At 45.5% G+C, this 26,054-nt stretch overlaps 4 protein-coding genes across 7 annotated transcripts in view; 2 read left to right on the top strand and 2 right to left on the bottom strand.

Annotated features, from left to right (window-relative positions):
* The window catches only part of goe (gone early), a 42,002-nt gene extending 40,785 nt beyond the window's left edge, over positions 1 to 1,217 (top strand). For both annotated transcript variants that reach the window (XM_015170963.3, XM_002055290.4), the window contains exons 10-11: positions 44 to 547; positions 645 to 1,217. In XM_015170963.3, the coding sequence (XP_015026449.1) occupies positions 44 to 547; positions 645 to 732 (592 nt within the window). In that variant the 3' untranslated portion in view covers positions 733 to 1,217. The remainder of the gene's footprint in view (positions 1 to 43; positions 548 to 644) is intronic.
* Positions 1,218 to 1,935: 718 nt separating this feature from the next.
* LOC6631506 (bromodomain-containing protein DDB_G0280777) lies at positions 1,936 to 8,514 on the bottom strand. The gene is made up of 3 exons (XM_002055289.4): positions 7,412 to 8,514; positions 2,374 to 3,189; positions 1,936 to 2,299 (listed from the first exon to the last, which is right to left on the bottom strand). Exons 1-3 carry the CDS (start codon positions 8,512 to 8,514, stop codon positions 2,176 to 2,178), a joined length of 2,043 nt encoding a protein of 680 aa, XP_002055325.3. The 3' UTR covers positions 1,936 to 2,175.
* Positions 8,515 to 8,647: 133 nt separating this feature from the next.
* LOC26530844 (transforming growth factor beta-1-induced transcript 1 protein) lies at positions 8,648 to 22,211 on the top strand. 2 transcript variants are annotated; one of them, XM_015171279.3, is made up of 5 exons: positions 8,648 to 8,781; positions 9,492 to 9,581; positions 19,417 to 19,641; positions 21,123 to 21,356; positions 21,453 to 22,211. In XM_015171279.3, the coding sequence occupies exons 2-5, from the start codon at positions 9,579 to 9,581 to the stop codon at positions 21,528 to 21,530; spliced, it is 540 nt and encodes a 179-aa protein (XP_015026765.1). In that variant the 5' UTR covers positions 8,648 to 8,781; positions 9,492 to 9,578; the 3' UTR covers positions 21,531 to 22,211. The 2 variants fall into 2 exon arrangements, with proteins under 2 accessions (XP_015026765.1, XP_015026764.1); XM_015171278.3 differs by having other exon boundaries at positions 8,653 to 8,795.
* LOC6631505 (uncharacterized) lies at positions 22,206 to 25,791 on the bottom strand. 2 transcript variants are annotated; one of them, XM_015171179.3, is made up of 3 exons: positions 25,478 to 25,791; positions 22,606 to 25,404; positions 22,206 to 22,523 (listed from the first exon to the last, which is right to left on the bottom strand). In XM_015171179.3, exons 1-3 carry the CDS (start codon positions 25,526 to 25,528, stop codon positions 22,503 to 22,505), a joined length of 2,871 nt encoding a protein of 956 aa, XP_015026665.2. In that variant the 5' UTR covers positions 25,529 to 25,791; the 3' UTR covers positions 22,206 to 22,502. The 2 variants fall into 2 exon arrangements, with proteins under 2 accessions (XP_015026665.2, XP_002055324.3); XM_002055288.4 differs by having other exon boundaries at positions 22,206 to 22,532; positions 25,478 to 25,787.
* Between the last annotated feature and the right edge of the window lie 263 nt (positions 25,792 to 26,054).

Consider the following 26,054-nt stretch of genomic DNA (forward strand, 5'->3'; position numbering starts at 1 on the left):
TTGTGTATCTCTCTAATCCCTGCCTCATTCACTATTTTTGCAGCGCTGTTAACTTCGCGCGCATCGGCACGGACATCCTAGAGACGTTGATCAACAATTTCCCCACCTTTCTGCTGCAGTTCAATGCCCAGAGCACGGATCTAAGCGATGCTGTGCCAGAAATTGAATACGCCCAGCCGGATGTAAGCTGCCTGTCAGCCGGACAGCCGCCACGTCTCGCTCATGAGCTGCGCAGCTTCTCGCCGGAAGCCCTTAAGAGCTTCCATGTCACGCTAAGCGCTGCTCGCACCGCGGCTCGAGCGTTGACCAGCTTTGTGACGGCCATCGATGCTGGCAGCGCCATCCAGGGCGCTGGCATCGATCAGGCGGTCACCTATGAGGCGCTGGGACTCACCCGGCGGCTGCGAGTGCCCGGCCTGCGTTCCTACAACGAAAACGAGCTCTTCACGCTGGCGTACATGCAGCAGCATTGCAGTACAACGATTGCGGACAAGGACTATGCGCGCATCAAGCCGCATGTGGAGCGCCAGTTGGCCGAGCGCTATCTGTAAGTACTCTTAGGGACTCGACTATCAGATCAGCTCTCTTATGTCTCCCCCTTTCTCCCTCTCTCTTTTGTTTTTGTCTCTTTCTTTTTGGTGCAGCTTCAACGCCACCTGGCAGCACATACAATTCCTGCCGCGCTCTACGAACTGTGCCGCCTCGGAGGTCAGCTGCTCCAATTTGCTGTGAGGACATCTCTCTGTGGCTAGTGTGTACGATTCCTTAGTTCGGCCAACATATTTATTGTACTTTTTTTTTGAGTAAACCACACACACACAAACACACATAGATATACGCTCACAGGCGGACACACAAATCACACTAAACTTAGTCTGTAATTAAGCTATAAACCTAGTTTATGTGTTATAAGTAGTATTACTTTAAAAAAACATTTGTAACACACACAACCACTGTTGACATCACACATACACACACACACACACATGCATATGAATAATTGTGTGTACTCTGCAATTGCGACAATTTGTTTAATTTACAAGTTGAACTACACTTAAAGCACGTTTGCCTGCTCGACAACATATTCCATAGTTCAATAGTGTGTAATTTGTAGTCCTAGTTAGTGGCTAAGTGCATTGACGATTCCTGTATAAATTGAATTTAATTTCCATACGTTTTTTACAAAGCAATAAAAAACAATACGAATTTTCATATGACACTTGCTGTGAATTATTGCATAATTTTGGGCTACTTTTTGGGTGTAAATTGCACACAATTGTGTGCTTTTGGGATGTTGGATAAGCTTCAATGATACTCTACTCTATTCTATTCACATACTCTATAATTTATCAGCTACAGAGCTGGACACAGCTGCATTTCTCTCAGCTGCGTTACCTACCTATGTGTTTTAACATATTTCAAATCTATTTAAACAGTTTTCGAAACTTAACGTAACATATCGAAGGTATACTTTTAGAGGAGAATTTAAGATTGTATCGAATAGGTATTATATATTTCTATCCAGTCAGCAAATTTAGAGCCTATTTTATTTTAAATTGTTAAAGATGATGTTTAGTATTTGTACATATCAAGGCTGTAAATAAAATTTTGTTTTGTGTACAGAACCCCAGACCCAATCCGAAGCGAATGTTTTTCAAATTAGAGACTGAGCCTTAAAGCTTAAATAACTAGGGGCCCCAGCCATTATCTAATTAGATTAGATATATCTAATAACTATACTTAGTGGATACCCATTTTGGGTAAAGATGTAATTTAGCCAGTATTTTGTATATGAAAATATCTACGGCTTGAAATATTTTCAGTACAACGGGCAGTTATTAATTTAAAAATGAATTGATTCATACAAAAATTGGGTTCAGGGATGTGAAAAACCAGGTTCACGAACCGAATTTTAACGCAGGAAGCTGGTAAATGTATTAGGTAATTGGACAAAGAAAAAGTCATATTTATTTATGGCATTTACACCCTATTTAGTCCCGGGCACAAACGCAAATTTGGATATATATATATGTGTATATAACTATATACATTTGGTGCACGTACAATTTGTTGATTACCAGAGGTCCAACTAACGCATCCTGACATGGATTGGGACTGAATCCGAGCGATACTTGCAATTTGCATTAGCTATCTGGAGCTAGATGTCAATGGATATCAGTTGGTTTGTTTGGCCAGGCGCGCATCATTGTCCACAAAGTCCTTGAGAAAGTTGGCAATGCTCCGATGAAGTTCGGTGTCTATGTTCGCCGTGAGCTGCCCGATTAGGGTTTTGGTAATGCTGCGTAGAGAGTTGGAGGGAATGAGTTGAGAGGGAATTACTGGCAGGGGCACTAGAAAGCGAAGGGCAGTTACTTGGAAAACAATGTCCAGGGTGTCAGGCACTTGGGACTGCCGTACAGGCTGCTGCGCTGGCACTGCATTTGGAACTGTTGGCGTTGCTTTAGCGAGTCGCCCAGCTCATCTTCATCATCGACATCATTCTCATGCTCCTCAGTGGGTTCTACAGCAGCTGCGGGACGTGGCGTCACATCATCGTCTTCCTCTTCGTCTGGTTCCTGATCAGCGTCCGGAGTTGCTTCGTTGTGGAGGTCTATGTGCAGTTCGAAGACATCGCTGTCGCCAATATCATAGATGTTACTGCAGACCGCGACTTTGTTGTTCTCTTCGGCTTGCTGGCGCAACTGCAGCGGAGGATGCTGCTGGCGCTGCCGTATGGCGTCCCTTTTGGCCTGCTCCTCTTTCTGGCGCTTTATAAGTTTGGCCTTCTTCAGCATGCGCTTGGTTACCTGATGCTCTGTCCGCCTGTGCTCGACGATACGATGGCGGGCACGCCACTCGCTCACCTGCTGCTTCTGTCGATCGAGCTCGATCCGCTCATCCATCGCTTTCTGCTGGCGTGCTTGCTGCTCGGGCGGCATTGTTGCCAGTGGGGCGCGCTGCAGCTCCGATTCTATGAAGTCGAGCACATGCTTCTCATCCTTGAGCTCCTCCTCAAGCGTCTTGGATAAGAAGAACTTGCCGTTCGGGGAACGCAGTATCTTTACCTCCTTGTAGCGCAGGTCGTCCGGCTGTAGCTGCTGATGCAGCCTCTGGCGCTCCTTCAGATAGCGATGACCCGCCCAAAACCGCTCCGAATACGGTGACTTTCCTGGCGTCAGAGCCAGCGGCCTACGGAGTGCAAGGACGGAGAGGGAGGAAGGGCAACCATTAGAATTGGCGCTAATAAATCAAACCCGTCGAAGTCCAAATTTCATCGCTTGCCATTTGGATGATTAGCACAACCCAAAAGCCGGCTAATTGCATCAGCCTGGCACGCGGCTGGCGTCACAGTTTCGCATGGGGCTGCCCACATGCCCCGACGGGCTTTATTGAGTTTCATATGGGCCGGCGACACGCGATTCCTTCCCTGCGAGCTGCACACACGTCCCGCGCGAGCCTCAAGGCCAATGTCAAAAAATAGCTGAGCGTTTCGATACCCTACACATGCGCCGGCACTCTCAGCTAGACAAACGATTTGCGCAGACCCACCACAAAAGTTATAGCTAGATATTTAATTCAATCATCGCGTCGAACCGATTTTCAACTAACCCAAGCCCAGAATATTGGTTTTTTATTTAATACGAAGTGAACCTTTTTCAAGATGAGAATGTTGGATAGCAAACAGCCGAAGCCAAGCGTGAAACGAACCGCTTATTGTAAACATTTTAGTTAAAAAATGTTTCCGTTCAAAACCAAAGTTCTTTGCTCCTTAAAAATAACATAAACAAGTTTTGATAGATGAAATTATTTACATATATATATTAAATTAAACTATTGACGCTAAGAAATGTGAGAGCCAAGTTTCGAACCAAAAGTTTTGTGCATAGATATGGATAACTAGGCTTACGAATCGAACAATAAGGTGGAGCACTGATTCGAATCGCGAAACGACAAATTTGTTTGGGTTTACAGTCTTGATTACAATCTTATCAGCTTAAAGGCAAATCGAACAGTTTTCAACGAGTGGCATAAGATTACCAATAATTTATTCGACCTAAACACGCCAGCAGCCCAACAATAATATTTTGCATTCGTATTATTCTTAGCTAGAACATAATTTTGAATTTAATTCCCAGATCAATAGATCCCTGCTCTATAACCTAGTTTCTCCCTCAACTCAAATTTGTGATCGAAGTGTTAAATAATGATTACCATTTTGCATAACAGCACTCTAGAGTCATGAAATGCTCCTGTCGTCCGATTCATATATTTACCAGAGATTCTTCAAATATAAGTTTTCCAATCTTATCGAAATCTATATCTAGTCAACAATATATGATATGCCTTGCCTGGGCTCAGTGAGTGAATGAATGGAACTTGACTGTCTGCTAGCGCATGCGGAATCCACATGGGTCTGGGTCATTGGGGTTAAGGCTGTCATGCTAATGACAATCGAATCCCAGTACACTCCCCCCGCCTCACCCCGTGCAGCAGCCCCGTGACAGTGCACGCAAATAACATGACACAATCAAACTGGGCGAACGGAGGAGCCGCCAACCGTCGAAGAGTTCATTAATAAACACCGCGAGTTGCGTCGTTCGATGAGGCAACCTTAGGAACGGCCGCCTAGGGAGCGGGCAGCGCTGACTGAGGGGCGCAAATTTATTGATCAAACAAATAAAGCGCATCAGCAGCAGCAGCAACAAATAAAACACAACAGTGACAAAGCCAAAGCATAGTCGTTGGCTCCGACACGTTACCCACGCCCCGCTAGAGCTGGAGCTGGAACCCGGCCGGTTTGGGTTATCATCGATAGATTCTAAAGGGCAAAGCAAAGGCAGCAGAGGCAAATGTTACATTCAGCTATTTTCTTTTTTTTGGAATTTGCGAATTTTATCTCTCATGAAAAAAAAAAACAAGCAAATGTAGAAAAAGCGAAACCAACGCGAATTTCAATTGCAAACAGTTGTCGATTAGAGGTCGTCGTATTTGATTACGAGAATTTCTCATATCTGGCGAACGCAACTGCAAAACAGTTGCCAAATACCTAGTTGGGGTAAGTTCAGGTAAAGCGGCAGGCGGGGAGCGGCGACCGGACACTTCAGGCCAGACCGACCCCAACAGTGCGCTCTTGCAAGACAGAGGCCCAGATATACCCGGAATTGCCCTCAAATATACTTATTATGCCAGCGGGTTTTATTCGGTTTTACCTTTTCAGTTAATGCAAAGTCTTTGTAGAATCGAATCATTCTATAATCCGGAAGCTTATAACTTTCAAGCATGAGCTGCCTGAAAATGACCTTGAAATGTGAGTTGATCGGGTAAAAACAGAAGCCTTTATAACGGTTGGCATACATGCTGTACTTTTTAATCGTTGCTTAAGGCTTGTAATTCTCAATGAGTTTAAACTTCGAAAGGTTCTTGAAATAGCCATGCGAATAATCTGTATTTTTTAGTTTCTATATCAACGATGTATTGGATGATAAGGACCATTAATAAACAAATAATATATATTACTCTGATCATTTATCGGATTTGAAGAATTCCTATCGATGAAGCTTTACCAACGCGACTGCAAGGGTCGAAGGTAGAAAATGCAGCTCGACTGCAATACCTCAATATAAATTATCTTGGGGTTTTTTTTTAGATTTAGTTAAAAGACCTACTTACTACTGCTTTATAAAATCAAGGCTGTAAGTCGATTCGTGTATAACTTACTAAAAAAATAGAGTATGTAGTTAACAGAGAGGCAAACAGAAACAAATTGTTGTGCAAAGTCTTTCTACGTTGTATCAGCAGAAATGCTCATCAATGCGTGCCACTGACCCACTAAATCGCACATGGTCTGTTATGTCTATATTCTTTATCAAAATGATGAGTCGATAAAGCCGTGTCTGTCTACGCGATTCCCGCTACCAGCCACCCGCTGCCCCTGGCTCTACCTGTCTTGGGTTCAGGTTTAAGGCCATGATTGACAAAAAGATTGCTGAAGATATTATGTACAAAGATATTATGTACCGACTGGATTCAGGCACTATCTTGGCGTATTTGTAAGTAACTGATAAATATGCAATTTATTACCCGGTTCCGACTGTTCGTTTATAAACTGGAGGGCAACCCGGGACGATAAGCGGGGGTGGTCTACTAAGATATAAGGTCCAAGTTTAAAGATAAGTTCAGTTGTCACCGGCGATTGATCAGTCAGGTGATCAACTAGCCAACTGTGCCGAGGACTCACACACCAAAATGCGAGTGTGTGTGTGTGTGTGTATGTGTGTGCGTGGTGTGTGTGTGTTTGTTCCTATGTAGGCAGGTAGCACTTGGTAGTAAATACTTCTAATCGCAAACTGAGGGCGACAAACAAAAATGAAAACGAAAACAAATACAAAAACAAAAATCTTTGCATGCCAACAGCCAACAGCAGCAGAAACATTTGTGTTGTCTTTTATACCCTGACCAAAGGTCTTACAACTTTCTTACAAAACGTGTAACGCATGGAAGGAGACGACTTCAAGCCTATAAAGTATATTTATTCTTGTGAAGTATCAACAGTCGGAACTAAAGAGTCTGGCCTCTTTGTCACAAATCTTTGCCTCCTCTTTCTCGGATCGAAAGACTATATACTATAGAAAATATCGGTCGAAACAAATTTGTTCGTATGCAAAACTTTCTTTGTGAAATATTAACCAAGTCGTAGCATGCATTATTATAACCATGCCTCTTCCTATCCTTTCGTTTTACTATATATCATATATCTGTATAATTTATATATGCGACCATTTGAGGCACATCGGACGACTATATCATATAGTTGTATTGGAGTAATCGGTTGTTGGTTAACTTTGATATGAAAAAAAACCTCTCTGTTTCTCAAGATATCCCAACTAAACTCACTTTGCTGCTAACAAAATCGGTCTAGTTATATTATTATATAGCTGCTATAGGAGAAATGGGTTATAAAGGGTATTCAACACTCGGCGTGCCAAAGTTAACTGTCATTGTTTTCTTTTTTTTTTTTGCAAACGCGAGCGAACTTGGAGTCGCCGCCGGGTGAGTAACTCCAAAGAGCAGCAGAGCTGGCGATGGCGTCAGCAGCGCATTGGCAGCTGACTGACTGGCGAGGTGTGAGAGAGCGAGACAGAGAGAGAGAGAGAGGGTAAGGGAGAGAGGGTGAGAGAGAGAGCGAAGGCAGAGAGGAGGTGTGCCGAGTTGAGGTGAGAACTGAAACTGGCAATGGCAATGGCAAAGCCCAAACGCTGGAGAGCGCAGCTGACGCTCTCCGAGCACGCATCGACGACGATGACATCATTTGGATTCACAGCCGACGACGTCGTCGTCGCTGCTGCTGCTGCTGGTGCTGCTGGTGGTGCGCGGAGCAGCAACAATTGGCCAAGTGGCATATGCTACTTACAGCATCTGGAGGGTGAGCCGCATGGTATCTCTGGAGGGATCACCGCCATTGTGGACCTCGCTGCGCAATATCTTGACTATCTCCTGGTCGTGCTGCTCGGCACAGGACAGCAGCTCGAGCAGGGCCATACGCTTCTCGGGCGCCAGCAGCTGTGGATTCTGTGTCAGCGGCACCAGCTTCTCCGCTACGCCGGCAACAGCTGCGCCCGTTGCATCCACGCGCGCTTGGCCGGCATAGCTGAGGCTCAGTTCGCCAAAGCCGCCGCCGCGTGACGTCAGGCTGAGCGTGTCTTGGCCACGTGCGCTGCTCAGCGGTGTCACCGTCGGCACCGGCGGCGGATGCTCCATTTGACGGCGCACGGTCTTCGACGGCGGCGGCTTGCGTCGTCGTGGCGGCGGCGTCATTGCCGTTGTCATTGCTGTTGCTGCTGTGTCCTGTTCGATGCGCGAGAGCAGCATCTCCAGCTGCTCGTGCGCCGCCTGCATCGGCTTTGGCCGGGGCGTGTCCACTCTCGCCTTTTGGCTGCCGCGTCGCATCAGTGTCGCCACCGACGTGTGCGTCATGGTCATCGTGGTCAGCACGCCGGGGCATGTCCGGCCAAAGGCCACACGCGACGTCATCGGCGGCTGCAACTGCAGCTGCTGCTGCTGTTGCTGCTGCTGCTGTTGCTGCTGCAGCTGCTGCTGCATCGGACGTTGCACTTCGCGGTGCAGCTCCCTGCCCGCTGCGGTGCAGCGATTATGCTTTTTGGCTTTCCACGCGCCGCTGCCACCGCCGCTGCTGCCGTTATATTTACTGTTATTGCTGCTGCTGCTGTTGTTGTTGTTGTTGCTGTTGTTGCTGTTGTTGTTGTTGTTGCTGCTGCTGCTGCCCTGGCGACTCGGCGGCACGACAGCAATGGTCATGTTGTTGGCTCGTGTCTTGCTCAGCTGCGGTGCTTGCCTGGCTGCCGCTTTGCTCCTGCTGCCAGCTGCCCGCTCCTGCTGAGCTGTAGCTTTGCGTCGCTGCTGCTGCTGCTGCTGCTGCTGCTGCTGCGGCGGTTGGGCCGTTATGTGACTGCGGCGCCTGCGCGCGTTCATCTCCAACGGGCTCTTAATGTCCATTTGTTATTGTTGCTGCTGCTGCTATCGTTTGGCGTCGACGTTGACGTTGACGTTGGCGTTGGCGTTGGCGTTGGCGTCGCTGTCGCTGGCTTCAGTGCTCGCTGCGCTTCGGTTTCAATTTCAGTTTCTCGGTCGACGCTCGCCGGTTCGGTTCGGTTTTCGGTTCGCGGTACGCGGTTCGCCCTCGCTTGTTTCCGTTTTCTATTTGTTTCTGTTTTCGGACACGCTTTTCACATATAACAAAAAAAAAATTCTCAACTAAAATTTGTACGAACAAAAATGTAATTGTAACAATTTATTAATATTCAATTTTTGTTTGTTCGCCTTTGGCTGCTGTCAGCATTCAATTCGAATTAGTTGAGTGTGTGTGTGTGTGCGTGTGTGTGTGTGTGTTTGCTTGACTTTGACATTTGAGTGTTGATTTGCCGCCTTATTTGTTGTTGTTGTTGTTGTTGTTGTCGCTTCTGCTTGTCAGCAATTTTAACATGCAGTTGAGTCTCCTGCTCCATGCCCTGCCCATTTGCTTGTTGTCTGTGGTCTGTCCGGAGCAGGATAATACTGCGAGGTGTGCCCTTAAGGTTGCAGCTATATTTAGTATGCTATTCTCGACTCTAGAGACGAGACAAACTGGTTTAGCATCTGTCTCCATTGATTTCTCTTCATTTATCAATCTGCTCATCTTATAAATATTCTCTTTGGAATATACCAATAAGCTTTGCAGCCTAACTTTCGTACACAACGCTATGAGACATTCGAACCCACAGCCTGCCCTCAGAATATTTATCTCAACTTTCATATTCATATTGGCTTCCCAACTACCTTAGGCTAATTGTAATATACCTTAGCTGGCTTTGATATTTCTGTCTTCTTTTTATCGGAGCATCGATTTGACAGTGAACGCAATCGCCTCGTCGAAGTATTTATGTATATGGTAAAAACCTAGCTGTTTTTTTTTTTTTATTTGTTTTTTGTTAAAGTTTCCTATCTGCTGGTGCACAAAGCAAAGCTTTTATACAAAATCCAAAGCAATTTAAACCAAAGCGAGGAAGCAACAAAAATAAAACATGGTAAGTGGATATGCAAATGTGCCTAAACAATAAATTACCAATCGATCAAAATAAATCATATGCTAGACAAACATCAATTCACAAATTTGAAACCCCCTCCCCTCCCCCCCACACACCTCATCGTTCATCACATGGCTACATGGCTGAAAATTAATATATATACTCTGTTCGAGCTGGTTCGCCCAACTGGCCACCCGGTTAACTAGACGCCGTTTGGCGTGTGGGCGGCTGCCCTGGCAAACAGGTTGCCATTGCGTATACGCCGCATCGGCCGCAACGTTCGTACGCATTTGGTTTTTTTTTTTTCTTTGCTCGTGGTCGTCGAAGTGTCTACTCCAAAGTTGGTCTTAGCGAGCCATGTGCAAGATTCATAGCGAGTGGAATTTTCAAGTGTTACATGCTACAACAAACAAAACAAAAACATAAACAAAAACACAAGCCCAACTGCCATTTATGTGTACATTTTTTTTTTTTTGGCATTTCTTATACCCTTTACCTAGCGCAAAAGGTATGAGAGACTTGTAACAGGCAGAAGAAGCCATCGGTGAGCCCAAGAAGCACATGTATTCCCGAACAAGACATAGAGCCGAGTCGCATAGTCTCATCTATATATAACAAGTTTATATCAATGAATATATGCCCTTATTTTCAGGACTACACAAAGATCTAAGTAGATCTGTTGCCACTCTCCCCCCGAATTTATTCGAGAATACATTTGCTCTGGTGTAAAGCTGAGCAAAGCCTCAGTAGCTGGCCACAGGGTATCCCAAAGTCAGGCACTCTCGACTAGCAAGCACCCTTGCTTGCTGTTTGCTGTAGTTTTATGAGCTGCCTACCAAAGAGACGAGCACAAAGCGCGTCTCCATATGGACTGGCCTGGCCTTATAGGTATTGCCGATAATTATCATACTAAAAATAACAGAAACTTAGAGAAACACGCACACAAGCTCATAAGATCGAAAAACAATTCATTAAAATATTTTCAAAGTTACCAACGTGCCTGGGCCTCCTCCAGTCGCCGTCTGGTTTAGTGGGCGAACATGAAACTTTCAACAAAAAACAAAAAAAAAAAAAAAAACCATAATAAAAATTGTAAAAATTCAGAAATATCTTTATATGTATAAACTATAGTCAAACGAATTGCTTCGCAAGGGTCGGCACTTGAAGTCGTTGACGAGAAAGCCGCTGATCTATGCGTCAATTTGGGGCTGAGAGCAACGCCCACGGATCTGGTTGGGAAAGCAAAAGTGTCGCGCCGCTGTTGGAGCCCGTCTCCAAGAGCCGGAGGCATCCAGATCAAATGGCGATCACCACAGCACAGACCTCAAAGCCAAATTTCCAGCTTTAAGCTCTGCTCTGACATCATTTCCATTCGTTGGGCGAGAGAAGCATTCCGAGGCTAAATTTGGCAGCCAATTGAAGCGAATGATTTATTTCAATTTCACTCTCTTACCCAAAAAAGAATCTATCTATATATATATTTTTAATACATATATATATTGTGCAATGGTCAGAGAGCGTTTTGTTTAAGTATTAGTCAACTTTTTGCATCAGAAACCTAAACTTTTTGTTCTGTTTCTTTAAAAGTGAGACCCTTTCTTTCAAGTTAAAAATATATATCTCTGACTAGAAACTGAGCTATGTTATATTTATAAAAAATTAATAGATTAAACAGGAAATACAATTTGCCGAATAATTATGCAGGCATTAAAAGGCATTATTTATTCGAAATTCAAAATTTGCAGCCTTTAGGTCTCTTTAGGCACAATCTAAATTTCTGAAGAAATGAAAAAATTTTCTCAGTGGGTCAAGGCATATCATTTGCAGGAAGAAAGGCTTCCAAATGAAAAGTATTTCAAAAAAGTTCCTAATTAGAATGACATTTAATTGTCTAGATTTTCTTTGCCATTTTTAATTTCTAGTTTCTATCCGTCAAAATGTATTTGATATTATCTTTGTATTATATGTGTTTGATCCCGATCCATAATTTTTTTGTCTGTTTGATTTTCTATATTATTTTGGTTATAATATTCCTCGAACATGCATCTAAAGCAATATTAAATGGGTTTTCTATTTGCTTTTATTTTGCGGGTTTTCTCTGTTTGTTCTGAAGTTTTTCCCGATTTAGCCTAGATTTAACCTAGCACCCGAGAATTAAGTGCTTTCTGTATGGACTTAATAGCTCGCATCGGATTTCGCTCGAAAAATGTTTTATTCAAAATTTTTGTATGTCAGGGTCAACGACCGGCGTTAGGTGATCTTTTAATGTTTGCAACAATCAGGCTCACCACCCACTCCGTGCCACGCCCCCTCACGGGCCGGCACACCCCGCGGCCCGCGGGGGTACTTCAAATGGCAATTACTTATACGCAATGTTGCCCGAAAGCAGCAATTTGTATGGCTAAACATAGCGCCTCGTTGATTGACAGCATTGATTGATGGCCTCTGGGCAATAGAAGCAGCAACAACAATAGACCTCACACACACACACACACACACACACAAAGAGAGGGAGAGAGAGTGGAAAGAGAGAGTGTGTGCGAGTAGTATGAATCATGTGTGCAATATTTTAATTATCGCATTTGAATAAGCAAACTACAAAATACAAATTCAACAAAAATTGAAATAAATTGTTTTGACTTACTGCGGCTTGTTGGCTTTTCAAGGGAAAAACTGTGCCGGCTAAATTGTTGTTTACGCTTGTTATTAATTATTCTCATTCCTGTTGTTGTTGTTGCTGCTGCTGCTGCTGCAGCTCATTTGGCAACTGAGGCGGCGGTGTGATTGCAGCAATTAACTGATAAGAACTCAAAATCCAATCAGAGCACACGTCAAGCTATCAGGTGAGACTAAATGCCAGGCAGCCGGCCATCAATGTCTCCCCTCCTACACGATATAGCCATCCTCAAAATACACGAAGAACCACTCAGCAGTTCGTACCTTCCCGAATTGTGCAACAGGGCCTGTCGTATGCTGATGCGCTACGGCCAGGCCATCATGTACAAGTCCGCCAACCCCCAGCGCGCACTCTTCAGCCCACCGTCAATCCAATGCAGCTCCAACAACCACTGCAAGGGCCTCAGGAGCAAGACGCTTCCCTTGGAGGCATCCTTCAAAACCTCCAGCAGTCCATTGCAGCACTGAATGCCGCAGTTGCAACCATTCTGGTTAGCATTAAAGAGCTAAAGGATGCGCAAGGTTCCCCGCAGCTTAGATTCCCAAAAAGCCGCAAATAATGGCTACCCAGTTACGTCTCGGATCGTGGAACGCTCGTGGCATCCTCCAAAATGCTAACGAGCTCAAGCTTTTTCTGAAAAAGCATGATGTAGACATCATGCTCATCTCAGAAACACATCTGCACACAAACTTGTACCTAACAATGGAGGGGTACGTCTGCTACCGTGCGGATCACCCTACAGGACGAGCCAGAGGTGGTGCTGTAGTGCTGGCAAAGCAGGATTTAGCACACTACCATCTACACACAGTGACCTCCAGCGACACACAGCTGGCTGCTATCATGGTGGAGACTCCCTTGGGCGAAATCCTCGTTGCGGCAGCATACCTACCACCAAACATCCCCTGGAACCGAGCGGAATTTGATTCCCTGTTTGGCCAGCTTGGCCCCAAATTCATCGTTGGAGGCGACTTCAACGCTAAGCACAGACTGTGGGGAAACTACAGAGCTGACAGCAGAGGCACTGCGCTCCATGAGGCGCTCACTCCCTGCTCAGCCCAGGTACTGGCCACCGGTAGACCTACCCACTTTCCGTACAACCGGCAAAGTACGCCTTCCTGTATCGACTTTTTTATATTCAAGGGCATCCCCAACAGCGTACTATCGGTTCGCGAAGAGTATGATCTATCTTCCGACCATCTGCCACTCCTCACAACGATCAACACGGCTGCACAAAGGATCCCAAAAAAGCGCAGGCTTGTCCTCCCTGGGTCGAACATCCAACGATTTAAGGCCGAACTAAATAGCTTGATCAACCTAAACACGCAGATTCTGTCAGTTGAGGACGTCGACGCTGCAGTACAAACCCTGTTGGACCAAGTACATGCCGCAGCCGCCAACGCTGCGCCCGCACATATCTACTCAGCCCCTACAAGCCAGCGGCCAAGGACGTTTTCCCCCATATTGGAAGGTCTTCTCGCCCTAAAAAAGCGACTGAGGAGGGAGTATGTCCGTACCCAGGACCCCACGATTGACAGGTTCTATCGTCGTATTGCTAACAGGGTCAGGAAGGAGCTGATTATCTCGAAAAGAAATGCCACAGACACCATGCTGGAGGAAGCAACGGCAGACGAGAGCTCCAAATTCGCGCTGTGGAAACTTAGCAGTCGATACAAGCGGCAAGCTGCGCCAAAGTTCCCCGTTCGACTTCCCGATGACACCTGGGCCAGATCACCAATGGACAGAGCCGAAGCCTTTGCCTGCAACTTGGAGGAGCGCTTCAAGCCGTTTGAGACCGCATCGCATGCAAGGATACAGCGAGTCGCGCAAATCCTGGAGGCGCCACTCCAAATGTCACTCCCTGTATCGCCAATCACCTTCCAAGAAGTAGAGCAGGAGATGAAGAGATTAAAAAGCAGCAAAGCCCCTGGGGAAGATCGGTTGGACAACCATACAATCAAGCTACTGCCATACAAGGCGGTGCTTTTTCTCGTCGCCATTTTTAATGCAGCTCTTCGGCTAGGTTACTTTCCAGTGGCTTGGAAGAAGGCACATATAATCATGTTGCACAAGAGCGGAAAGCCCCCTAATCAACTGGGATCCTATCGCCCCATCAGCCTCCTGCCTGCCTTTGGTAAGATTCTGGAAAGGTGCATCCTCAGAAGGGTCCTGGATACCCCGGAAATAAAACGCTTGATCCCGAAGTTCCAGTTTGGGTTTCGACTCAAACACGGTACCCCTGAGCAACTACATCGGGTCACAAATTATATTTTGGACGGCTTTCACAGGAAAGAGTATGTGGTGGCAGCATACCTTGACATCCAAGAAGCCTTCGACCGGGTGTGGCACGCAGGACTCCTCTCTAAGATAAAGGACAAATTGAATCCGCAGCTATTTAGCACCATTGCGAGCTTCCTAACTGAGAGAACCTTTCAAGTGGTGCAGGATGGAGTAGCCTCTCAAACCAAACGCATAAAAGCGGGCGTTCCACAAGGCAGCGTCTTGGGTCCCACGCTATATAGCCTGTTTACACATGACATGCCCACAGCAAATGCAAGCAGACGGAATGATCGGCAGGACCTTCTGGTGGCCACGTTTGCTGACGACACGGCAATCCTTGCAAAAAACAAATGTGTGTACGTGGCAACTGACCTCTTGCAGGAATACCTCAAGCGATTTGAAAACTGGGCTTGTAGATGGAACATCGCAGTGAACCCTGGAAAGTGCGCCACGGTTACCCACACTCTACGCAAGGACTCATGCCCCGGACTTTTTCTTCATGGTGAGCTTCTAGAGCAATATCGTCAACACAAGTACCTAGGTGTCACTCTCGACAGACGACTTACATTTAGTAAGCACGTCTCTGCAGTAACGAGCAACATCAAATCTAAGATAAGGCGAATGAGCTGGCTCCTCAACTCCAAAAACAAACTCTCGCTCCGAAACAAGGTCCTAATCTACAAGGTAATCCTTGCCCCAGTGTGGCGTTACGGGCTTCAAGTTTACGGTATAGCTGCAAAAACACACCTGAACAAAATCCGCATCATTCAGGCCAAAACCCTGCGCAAAATAACTGGAGCCGAATGGTATATTCGCACACGCGACATCGCCAAGGACCTCAAGGTTCCAATGGTGGGCGACATAGTCAACAGGCAAGCAGCGAGCTACTCAACAAAGCTCCACAACCATCCAAACATCCTGGCGAGGAGCCTGCTAAGGAGGCGAAGAAGAAGGCGACTGAAGAGGACCTACCCAACCGACCTAATCGATCGTTATGTATAGGTGACAAGCTTCGTTAATTACACCAAAATATGTTTCTGTAATCTGTTAACCTAATTGTATAACTAATTGTAAAACCACAATCATCGCTAAGCTAAGTAATTATGTCACTCTGATAAAAGTTGCTAACATAGAGTAACAGGATACCAGATTTCTTAATAAACAAAATATAAAAAAATAAAAAAAAAAAAAAAAAAACAAAAATTGAAATAAATTGTTTTGACTTACTGCGGCTTGTTGGCTTTTCAAGGGAAAAACTGTGCCGGCTAAATTGTTGTTTACGCTTGTTATTAATTATTCTCATTCCTGTTGTTGTTGTTGCTGCTGCTGCTGCTGCAGCTCATTTGGCAACTGAGGCGGCGGTGTGATTGCAGCAATTAACTGATAAGAACTCAAAATCCAATCAGAGCACACGTCAAGCAGGTGCACTTAGCGCAGAAGTCAGCAGAGAAACATGATTCAATCTGAACTCCGATCCTGGAAAATACAAATTCCCAACTTTAAATTAAATCGATCAAGCTTACAACTTAGATTATTATTACGATTATTTTGCAACATTTTAGAATTACGCGTAATTGGACTTATTAGGCTATAATATTATGGACTATCTACTTGATGCAATATTTGTAAAGTGAACCTAACCTTAAATCAAATCTAACCTCAAAGAAGCTATGATTTTTTGAACCATTTTGGTTTAAAATTAACCAAATTTGGCCCGCATCTTCTATACGAAAATATCTTAGGCAAACGGAAAATTCTATTATTTCATTCGAGTCTTAAAGCCAATTACAAATCATCTTTTAGACCAAGTCCTCAATTCAAGAACTTAAAAGCAACGAGCTAGTTCAAAACGTGAACGGAACGGAACCACAGACAACTTTTTCGGTCGGTTAGCAAGTTACTAACGAAAATATTTACTTTATTGTTTACAATTTTGACAAGACAAAAAACAGAACTAGCAAGAGCTGCTATCTTCGGCATGCTCGAACACGAAATACCCTTGTGGAAATATGGCTTACAGGCTTGCACATTCGTGCTGTTTCGGCCAATGTTCATACGATGTTCCGACTCAGTTTATCATATACAGCTTAAAGCTGTAAGGGTATTGAATGTTCGTGGAACTGAAGTCGTCCGTTTGTCTGCTTCTTAATTTTTGTTTGTTTGGGCGTTAAATTTTTTCATGAAATTGTGCGCTGTCGTTTGCTGCGCTGCTTTTTGTTTGTTCGTTGCTTGCCTTTGTTGTTGTTGTTTTTTTTACTGTTTTCTTTTATGGTAGGGCCATTCAAGCAAACTTACTTCGAGTGTGTCGATTGGCGCTCTCCCTCTCTCTCTCTCTCTCTTTCGTTCTCTCGAGCGTTGATTTGTGTTCATTTGCTTAATTCAATTCTAACTCTAGCGATGATCTAAGTGAGACGTCGTCGTCTTCGCCGTTGTTCTTGTTCTTTTTGTTATTCGTCTTTTTGTTTTGTTCTTTTTGTTGTTGCTACATCTGGCGCAAACTTTAAACAAGCGAGTAAAACAAAAACAAGAACAGCAACAGGCAGCTAGTCAGGCAGCAAAGTGCCCGCAATTGCTAGCCGAAAAATTAATGTGCGTTTAATTCGGGCAAATTAAATTTGGAGAGCGCCGACGTCGACGTCGACGTCGAAGCTGCCAGGCGCAGCAGCGCGCGCACACAAATAGAACAGCAATTGGCAATGCGCTGCAGCTGCTGGTGCCCCGCGCGTCCCAGTGTGCCCCTCGCGTTATCAAGCGCAGAGTGCATCGTGTAAATTGGTGAAATTTACGACCTGCTGCCATTTTTCATTTTTATGAGCAACGATTTTCATTTATTGCGCCTGCCTGTTCGCCATTACCCGTTTACCGTTAACCGTTTACCGTTTGCCTTGTGGTGACGTCGCCTTGCTGTTTGTATTTGTTGTCTTTTTTTTCTTCTTCCCACAGTTATCGGTGACAATCGGTTGACGCCTTTAGCGACACCTCCGAATGGTTTGCGACTCGGCTAAGAAACCTCGCTGCCATTGCCACTTGCCCATCCACGACGCGCCACGCGTGGGTGGCCCATACGGCATATGGCAGTGGGCTAACAGCCAGGTGGCCAGTTTGGTCAGCCATGGACACCTGAGCAAATGTGCGATACGTGTCATCGAATCGATGAATAACCGCAGATAGCGTACATTTGTAATGTTTGGACTTATGGACAATTATGAATTGTAAATGCCACTCGGGGGCAGTTTATCTAATGGCCATGGCCATCTCCTATGGCATATTTGCCATGAAATTTATAAAAAGTGCTTTCGAAATTTTACAGTCGAAAAATCTCAATAGTTTCGGATCATGTGCCACAGCCCCATGCTTTTGGGTTCGATTTGTGAATCTGGAACTTTTTCCTAGAGATCCCGAATATCCCGGAAATTTAGTTTATTTTGAACCAAAATATTTTGGATCAACATATTAGATCGTGGTGGTTGGGGCAAAGGTTCGGTTAACAGTAAATAATAAATTGCAATTCCGGAATCGAACTGGTTTTGTGGCATACTTCTTGCCATTCTGGACAAGCTCTTAAGTCTACTTGCAAACAACCTGTTGTCAGGGAGAACAAATATCTGTAGTATTACGCAGAAGCCGAGTGTAAAGTTCAAGGTGAATAAACTTTGGAAGCGGTTTAGCCGAAACTCTTAATTGGATCGTTTGTCATTTAGACTTTTAGGACTCCACTTACGATTATTTACTTAAAACAAAAAAATTCCAGTTTGCATTAGCCACAAAAATAAAATGTGACAATAAATCAAATGGTTTCAGGTTTCATCTCTCTAGAAAACACAAATTTTCGATACAAATGTTAACCATTCGAATTTATAGAAAAGTGAATATCATTTGTCAGCAGAATTGATTGGAAAGCGAACATCATTTATTCGATGACAACAGAGCTTTCAGGAACTCCAAGCTGTTCTGAATTCTATTTAGAATTGATGACACAGATTTCACTTTGGTACTTAGAGAAACTTTTCTGAAGAATAATTTTGTTACTTCAGTTGTCGAATAAAATAGATCAAAACCCCAATAAGATCTTGATTTGCAACCATGCATCATATCTTACTATCACATTAAAGAAAACCGTATTCCCAAGCTAAATACTGTACATTTCTATTTTTGCAAATGAATTTCTTATTGTGTTCCGAATTTCGCTTTTGACACAATTTCACACAAATACTTATAGCATACTCTTTGGAGCCGACTCACATAGATCCTCAGTTCTAAACGGTTTTCGAAAAGCAACTCAGAATTATTTTGATTGATTCAAATGTAAAAAAGAAAATTACAAATGGGCTTGTAAGACCTGATTACATTTTGATGCAAATCAGAGAATAAACTGTGTAGGTACTCAGATTTGTTAGATATATGAAACGATTAGATTTTGCTAGATTGCGTTTAATTGGGGAACTGCTCGAGACAGCCGTCAGAACGGAGACTCATTACTATATAATGTGTAATCAAAATGATTTAACGCTGATGCTCATCATTTTATTATTATTATTAAAAAAGTACACATCATATTATTGTTCTTCTTCGTTCTGCGGTCGGCGGCTCTGAAGTTTTTTTCTCTTTGTTTTTTTTTCTTCATTGAATTACGCAAATCGCTGTTGTTGTGCGGTTTATGAACTCAAGGCACACTTTGAACGCCCCCTTGGACAGCACGGACCTATGTATTATATGTATTTATATGAATACATATTCATGTACTCATTCATTCGCACCATTTAGTCACCCATTCCAGTCACATTGTTGTGAACTGGGTATATCAAATTATGAAATATTTGAACGCATTGCCGACGTGATTTCCATTCTAATTGAGCGCGATTCTTTTGTTATCTCGCACAGTCGGAGCCGGCATCGATCTGTCACAAGTGCAATGAGGTCATACAGCAGCGCATCATTACGGCGCTGGGCAAAACCTGGCATCCGGAGCACTTTGCCTGCAAGGACTGCCAGCGTCCCATCACCGAGGCCACATTCAACATACAGAGCGGGGAGCCGGTCTGCTCCGATTGCTTTGTGAGCAACTACTCGGGCACCTGTTTCGGCTGCAAGCAACCCATCTTGGAGGTAAGTACTCAGCCCCACCCTTTACCGATTGACATTGCAATTTTGCAATTTCCTGTCTTCCAGTCCTCGTGCCAGTGCAATATGCTCAAGAGTTTCTTAGTACTTGTCACCGTCAGCAGCAGTTCCTATTCATAGAGATAATATCAAGGATTTCTCAGTTCTAGTCCCAGTCATCATCCCAAGCCCAGGGTCGCCTTTCTTAGACTCAGTCCCTATCCGATGCATAGACATTTCATCATGAGTTTCTCAGTGCCAGTCCTTATCCGAGTGATGGACATATGATCAAAGCTTTCTCAATCCCAGTCACAGAAGCTATCCAAATCAGGGACACAAGATCAAGACTAGCCCTCAACCCTCAATCCCAGTTCCTACTCGACTCATAGCCATAACATCTGGAGTTTCTGGTCTGTCTCAGTCCCCGTTCGCGTCCCAGCCCCAGTCGTAGACTAAAGATCAAAAGTATCTCAGTCTCAGCGCCCGTCCGAATCGTTGACATAAGATCCACATTGATGACATCGTCGCAGTCGTCTGTTTGCCATTAACTTTGGCGCTTTATGAGCGTTGGCGGGCGGCAATTGTAATTAATATTGTCAACATTTGTTCGTATAGTCTATAAAGATTGTAATGCATAGGAAACTTGATTATATTTAACCCGTACATATATGCAGATGCGCGTAGTGTATTTGATCGTCATTTTGTCGGCAAAGGTGAATTGCATATAGTATGTGATGTCTATTTATAGGACTATTATACGGGCGGAAAAGCTAGTTTATCCAGCTCTTGAGAAGCTGCATCAACGACAATATAATCACTTAGATGATAATATATATATATATGTCTATTTAAATATGAAAAGTTCTAAATTCATTTTTGTTAAGCATGCGGTAATATCATTTTAAGCAAGTTGGCTAATAATACGAATTTATATACTACAATATTTCTGTATTGTAAATTGACTTTTCCACATAAAAGAATCAATCTCACAACTAAAACTAAATAAGTATAAAGATTTTCTTTGGATTATGTCAACGTTTACGTTAAATAAAAGTTAACAAGTTTAAATATGTTTATAAATAGAGTTAATTGACAAGAATCTGTTCATTAACGAACTGCAATTCATTTTAAATGAATTATCTGTTGTGAGAATTGCATAGAAAGGAATTCAGACTTGCAACACTCTGGCAACACTACCATTATTCCCTTCGTATTGTTTGAGTATTGTAAGAATTGCATAGAAAGAGCATTAGAACTTCGGCATTGCCTGCTAAAAAATTTTCGTTCTGCCCTCTTATCGCCAGCTGTGTTTACATCAATGTCACAAGGTCGCGAGAATTGCGCTGGGTGTGTGCGATTGATTGGCTTTGATTGAGATTATGTTTATATATGCACATATGCAGCTGATTGGAATCGTCAGTGTATTTATTGTACCTAGATTAAATTCGAAATATTTGACTAACAATACATGACTCTCTCGTTACCAGCGCACCATCAAGGCCATGGAGCAGTCGTGGCACGAGGAGTGCTTTGTATGCGCCGGTCCATGCAAGAAGCCGCTGGTGGGCACCTCATTCTACGAGCGGGACGGTCGACCCTACTGTCGCATCGACTTTGAGCAGCTGTTCGCGGCCCGCTGTGCCGGCTGCACTCTGCCCATAACGGAGAATGCCATTGTGGCGCTCAACGCCAAGTGGCATCGGGATTGCTTCAAGTGCAAGGTGGGTGCAAAACTGCAAATTGAATTTGAACCGCGCGCCGGTTCAAACTATATACACTTTACTATATCTAATGATGGTTTCTTATTTTGTTTGCAGAAGTGCCTGACGCCCATTACGGCCAGCACGTTCGCAGTGGAGGACAATAAGCCAATGTGCACGGCCTGTTCGGAGTAGGCTGGAAGGCGGCCCGGGCACCCTCTGCACGGACGGACGGACGGACGCACAACAGATCGATGTATATTATAGATGTTTATGGTATTTGTAGTATTCGCAGTTGTTGAACAAAGCTAAAACGTAACACAACTAGAGTTTAAACACAACATATTCGAAAGTCAACGTTCGAGTCTAAGCTAACAAAAAGGAAAAAGAGTTCCGACTACTCCACAATAAACACACGCACACACACACACACACACACACACACTCGCCACTTGGAGAGCTCCGCCTACTTCACCTTTAGCTGCATTCGGATGTACTAAAATATATAGATATTTTATTATTTTTATTATTTTTTTTTTTTATATATAAAATGCATTTTATACGAAAGATGCATTTAGAACAGAGATGCCAGAGCTGTCAAGAGTTGTTTGGCGCGAGAAGTGTGGCCAGGGGTATGGGGTAGGGGATGCGGGCGGATGCGTGGGCGTGTGGAGTCAACGTATATATATATATATGCATGTTTTTACATAGTTGTTATATATTCTACACCTAACTCGCATACACTTTGTCGCCTGCAACACTATCTCTCTCGCTCTCTCTCTTTCTCTATAACTATCTCTTTTATCTCACATGTTATCTCTTTCTAAATTGTATTGTTATTCTGAAGCTATACAAATATATGACAATTAATCTTGATCCTTAGCATTTTTATTTCAAACAGGAACATGTCAGCATTCTCTCTCTCTCTCTCTCTCTCTCTCTAGGCATATGTATAGTGCTATCATAATCAGTTGTGGAGGGCGCGAGGGAGAGGTGAGGTTTTATAACGATCAAATCGATGCATTTTATTTATCCCACAAATGATTAGAACACTCACATAAGTGTGTATATGCATTAGAATAAGTAACTTAACAATTTGGATGGCCGAAAAGAAATGTAAGAAAATTCCTCAGATTGTTTCATTTGGTTCCTGCCAGCGTCTATTCCTCAAGGGGCTTCATCTGTTAACTGTGCATCCTCATATAGGGCAGAGGCACGAGGTGGATTGTTCAATTTTTAATTTCAGCTTTAATTTTAATTAGATAGTTACCTTTTTGTTTAACATGGCGCCCAGGGAGCGCACAAGAGGATCGAGAACCTCGCGTACTTGCGACTTGGTCACATGCTCCATGGCCTCCAGGAGCTGTTGGTGTAGCTCTCGCTTCTCCCGTCCGGGTTGCTGCAGCAGCGCCAATATGTTGGTCAACTGATGCTTTTGGCCTTCGCTGGGCTCCTCGTCGAGCTCGCTGGATGGCTCGCCGCGATAGTCGCCGCACTGGACGCACTCGATATGGGTGGGCACATCCTCGGTGGGCTGCTCCGGCTGCATTTCGGCTGGCTGGCCGAGAATGATACCCGGCACGGGCTGGGCACTGCCGATGGGATCCGCCAGCAGCTTGGGTTTGCGCAACCAGGGGCGCGGGCGACGCTTTTCGATGCGCTCCTTGGGCACCAGGCGCGGCTCATACAGCTTGAGGTCATTGAGGAACATCTTGAGATCGTAGCGCTCGTGCATGCCTGGCCGTGCCTGGCCATTACCATGCCCATGCCCATTGCCATGGACGCGCCTCTGAAGGCGCCGATAGGTCTCGCGCGCCAGCTGAAAGCGCTGCTCCTGCATGTCCTCAATGAACGTTAGGAAGCTGGTGCAGCGTTGCTGCAGGCACTCCACCACCGGATCCTGACGATCCAGCACGCCCTTTTCCAGGCACACGTTCGTCAGCGTGTACATCATCTCGATGAGGGCGCTCAGCTTCTGCGGCACCTTGTCCAGGAGGAAGTAGCGCACCTGACGCTGGTAACGGCCAATCGAGTGATGCATCAGCCCGTAAACGCAGACCACTCGCTGACTGGCCTCGTTCGAGGTGCTGCTGTTAAAGTTCGCCACCGGCGTGCAGCGCACATCTTCGATCATGCCGCGCAGCGGATACAGAAAGTTCCGCGAGAATCTCACACAGAAATTGAACGCGTTCCGTTCGCGTCGCTGTTTCTCCTGGCTGCTGTTGCTGATCAACGGCAGCTGCAGCAGGCTGCCCTGGAGGCGGTCCAGTGCCGATATGATGCGCTCCTGCGTCAATGAGATCTTGTTGTATATGGACATCTTCTGGTATTTCAGATTCTCCAGCGACCTCGTGCAGACCACGGGCCGTGCCTTGCGACGTGGCGTTGCATTTTTCGCCGTCGGCGCCTGCACTGCTGTCGCAGCCATCGCCGTGGAGAGCTCTGTCAGCGGCTGCGATGGCATTACGCCAACTGCTTGCTGCTGTTCCTTGTCCCGTCCGCCGGGCTGGCGTCCTAGCGTCTGCCCTTTGGCTGCAGCCGGTGATTCCTGCAACAGCTTCCGCTTCGGCTGCCTGCTGCTGCCGCTGCCACCGCCGCCGCCGCCACCGCGCACCGCCTGCGCCATTTGAGGCGCCTTCGGCGTCCGGAACTTTGTATTGGTCGGCGTCACCGGATCCGGCGACTGCCTGTGTCCATATCGCCTGGCGGATGACAACTGCGGCGACTGCTGCTGCTGCTGTTGCCGGGCTGCTGCGGGCCGACCTGTGCCTGAGCTGTGGGCTGCAGGATTGATGGTGCCTGTGGTTCTGTCAGTAGCAGCAATAGCTATTGACTGTTCCTCGGACCTGCAATAGGTGAGCTGTTCCTGTTCCTGTTGCTGTTGCTGTTCCTCCTGTTCGCACAGCGTGCAGGTGTCCGTGTCGGAACGTTGGGATGTATAGTGCATTGGTTTCAGACTTCGCTGCAAGCTGATCCAGTGTGGATGCGGCTCCAGTTCCACGAAGCAGGCCTTCTGTGGACCGTCATTATCGGCCACATCCGGCTCACTGAGGTTGTAAGGCAGACGCTCAATGTAGCGCATGTAGCCGGGACGATCGGCATACTCCTGCTCCAGATCGCTGTCCTCCACAAAGTAGGGATCTAGGGGCTCCGGCTCGACGGGCACAAGCTGCTCCATATACATGCATCCGGCCGATTGGCGCACAGTCAGTGGCTCGTACATATTCACGTCCACCGCCTGGGGCATCATCGGCGAGGGTATTATGTCCGCCCACTGACCCTCCGGCTGTGGGTAATCCTCGTAGGACACTTGCTTCATTTGCATCGGCTCATCCTCATTGAGCTTCTGCTTCAGGCGCTGCAGTATCACGTCTGGCTCCGAATGTACTGATGGGCTCTCCAGATTCATTAATGGCTTCCGGCGCTGCTCGGTCTTCTTGATCGGCGCCTGCTGCGGCTGATTGGCGGCAGCTTGGGATTTGACGGGCTGCTTCTGGACGCGTTGCTGCTTTAATTTGCGCCTGGGTGATGAGACCCGCAGCTCCGACTGCGCCTGTCCCATAGATTTCAGCTCGGCGCACACCTCCCGATGCAGTCCCTCGATCCGCGCTGTATATTGATCCGCATCCGATAGCTTTTGCTTGGCAGCGCCACGTTTCACCTTACGGTTGCGCTGCTTTTTGCTCCGGTTCGCGGCACGGGGCGCTATCGTATCTGCTCCGCCGGCCAAACGATGCACGCCATGCTGTACATCGTTCTCCTGGTCGTCATTGCTGCAGCTGCTTGGGCTTTGGTTCCTGCTGCGGTAGCTGCTGCTGCGACTGTTTCCGCCGCTGCTTTGCTGCAGATCCAGCAGCTGCTGCTTGGCCCGCAGCGACATCTGCGTTTCCACGTCCAGGTCGCGCGATGTCACCATGCCGAGCACGTCGCGACCCGTGTTGCGCATCTTGCAGAAACGCGGCTTGCTCAGCTTGTGCATCTCCTTCTCCTTGCGGTTCTCGTCTCGCTCCGCGGCGCGCTGCAGGTTGTACCGCTTGACGGCATTCTTGATCGAATCCGGGTTGGTAAACTGGCGCGCGATACGGAGGCGGGTTTAAACAAAATGCCACGCCCATTCGCGAAACAGCCTACACCGTACTCACCTGAAACTCGTGTGCAAACGATTGTCCATAGAGATCATGGAGTTTCATCATATTATTGATTTTTGATTAATTTGTGTATGTCGGTGGGATAAAAGAATTAATTAGGAAGCCTCAGAGTTATAGATTTTGCGGTGGGGAAGGGAGGGGAAAAAGTATAACCAGATGAAATTTTGTTGTATGTACGCTTCCAAAAATTTAAAATTAATGCTTGTTTATTCTGCTCGACTCGTACGCCTTATCAAAGCTGTCTGTCGCCCTGACAGACCCTGCTTGACCCAATACATCAACTCCAGCAGCCCTTGAAACTGGCTCTATACACACATACATACACATACATACATATGTATATGCATAGATATATACAAAATATATTGATGTGCATGCCAAAATAAAACATGCCAAGGCTCTGCAATTTACGTTTAACAAACTACCGCAACACAAATTTACACAACAGTTCATGCAAATTTTGTCGGTTTCAATTTAAAGTCGAAAAAAAAAACCAGTGTTGCATAGGAAAAAACATTTTTTTGAGTACTCAAGCATCGATCTTTTACAGCTTTTGTTTGTTGGGGGAGGG

Source organism: Drosophila virilis, chromosome X (assembly GCF_030788295.1).
Source record: "Drosophila virilis strain 15010-1051.87 chromosome X, Dvir_AGI_RSII-ME, whole genome shotgun sequence".
Classification (NCBI taxonomy): domain Eukaryota; kingdom Metazoa; phylum Arthropoda; class Insecta; order Diptera; family Drosophilidae; genus Drosophila; species Drosophila virilis.

What these genes read in the sequence shown, in the direction of transcription:
- LOC6631506 (XM_002055289.4), bottom strand. Translation starts at nt 8,514, where the DNA reads ATGGACATTAAGAGCCCGTTGGAGATGAACGCGCGCAGGCGCCGCAGT. An exon ending in CGGCTCACCCTCCAGATGCT is followed by an intron (nt 3,190 to 7,411) that starts GTAAGTAGCATA and finishes TGCACTCCGTAG; the next exon opens with GCCGCTGGCTCTGACGCCAG. An exon ending in CCCTGGACATTGTTTTCCAA is followed by an intron (nt 2,300 to 2,373) that starts GTAACTGCCCTT and finishes CTCTCTACGCAG; the next exon opens with CATTACCAAAACCCTAATCG.
- LOC6631505 (XM_002055288.4), bottom strand. Translation starts at nt 25,528, where the DNA reads ATGATGAAACTCCATGATCTCTATGGACAATCGTTTGCACACGAGTTT. An exon ending in CGTTTGCACACGAGTTTCAG is followed by an intron (nt 25,405 to 25,477) that starts GTGAGTACGGTG and finishes ATCGCGCGCCAG; the next exon opens with TTTACCAACCCGGATTCGAT. An exon ending in GCGCCATGTTAAACAAAAAG is followed by an intron (nt 22,533 to 22,605) that starts GTAACTATCTAA and finishes GCCCTATATGAG; the next exon opens with GATGCACAGTTAACAGATGA.
- LOC26530844 (XM_015171279.3), top strand. An exon ending in GCAAGCAACCCATCTTGGAG is followed by an intron (nt 19,642 to 21,122) that starts GTAAGTACTCAG and finishes TCTCGTTACCAG; the next exon opens with CGCACCATCAAGGCCATGGA. An exon ending in GGGATTGCTTCAAGTGCAAG is followed by an intron (nt 21,357 to 21,452) that starts GTGGGTGCAAAA and finishes TTTTGTTTGCAG; the next exon opens with AAGTGCCTGACGCCCATTAC.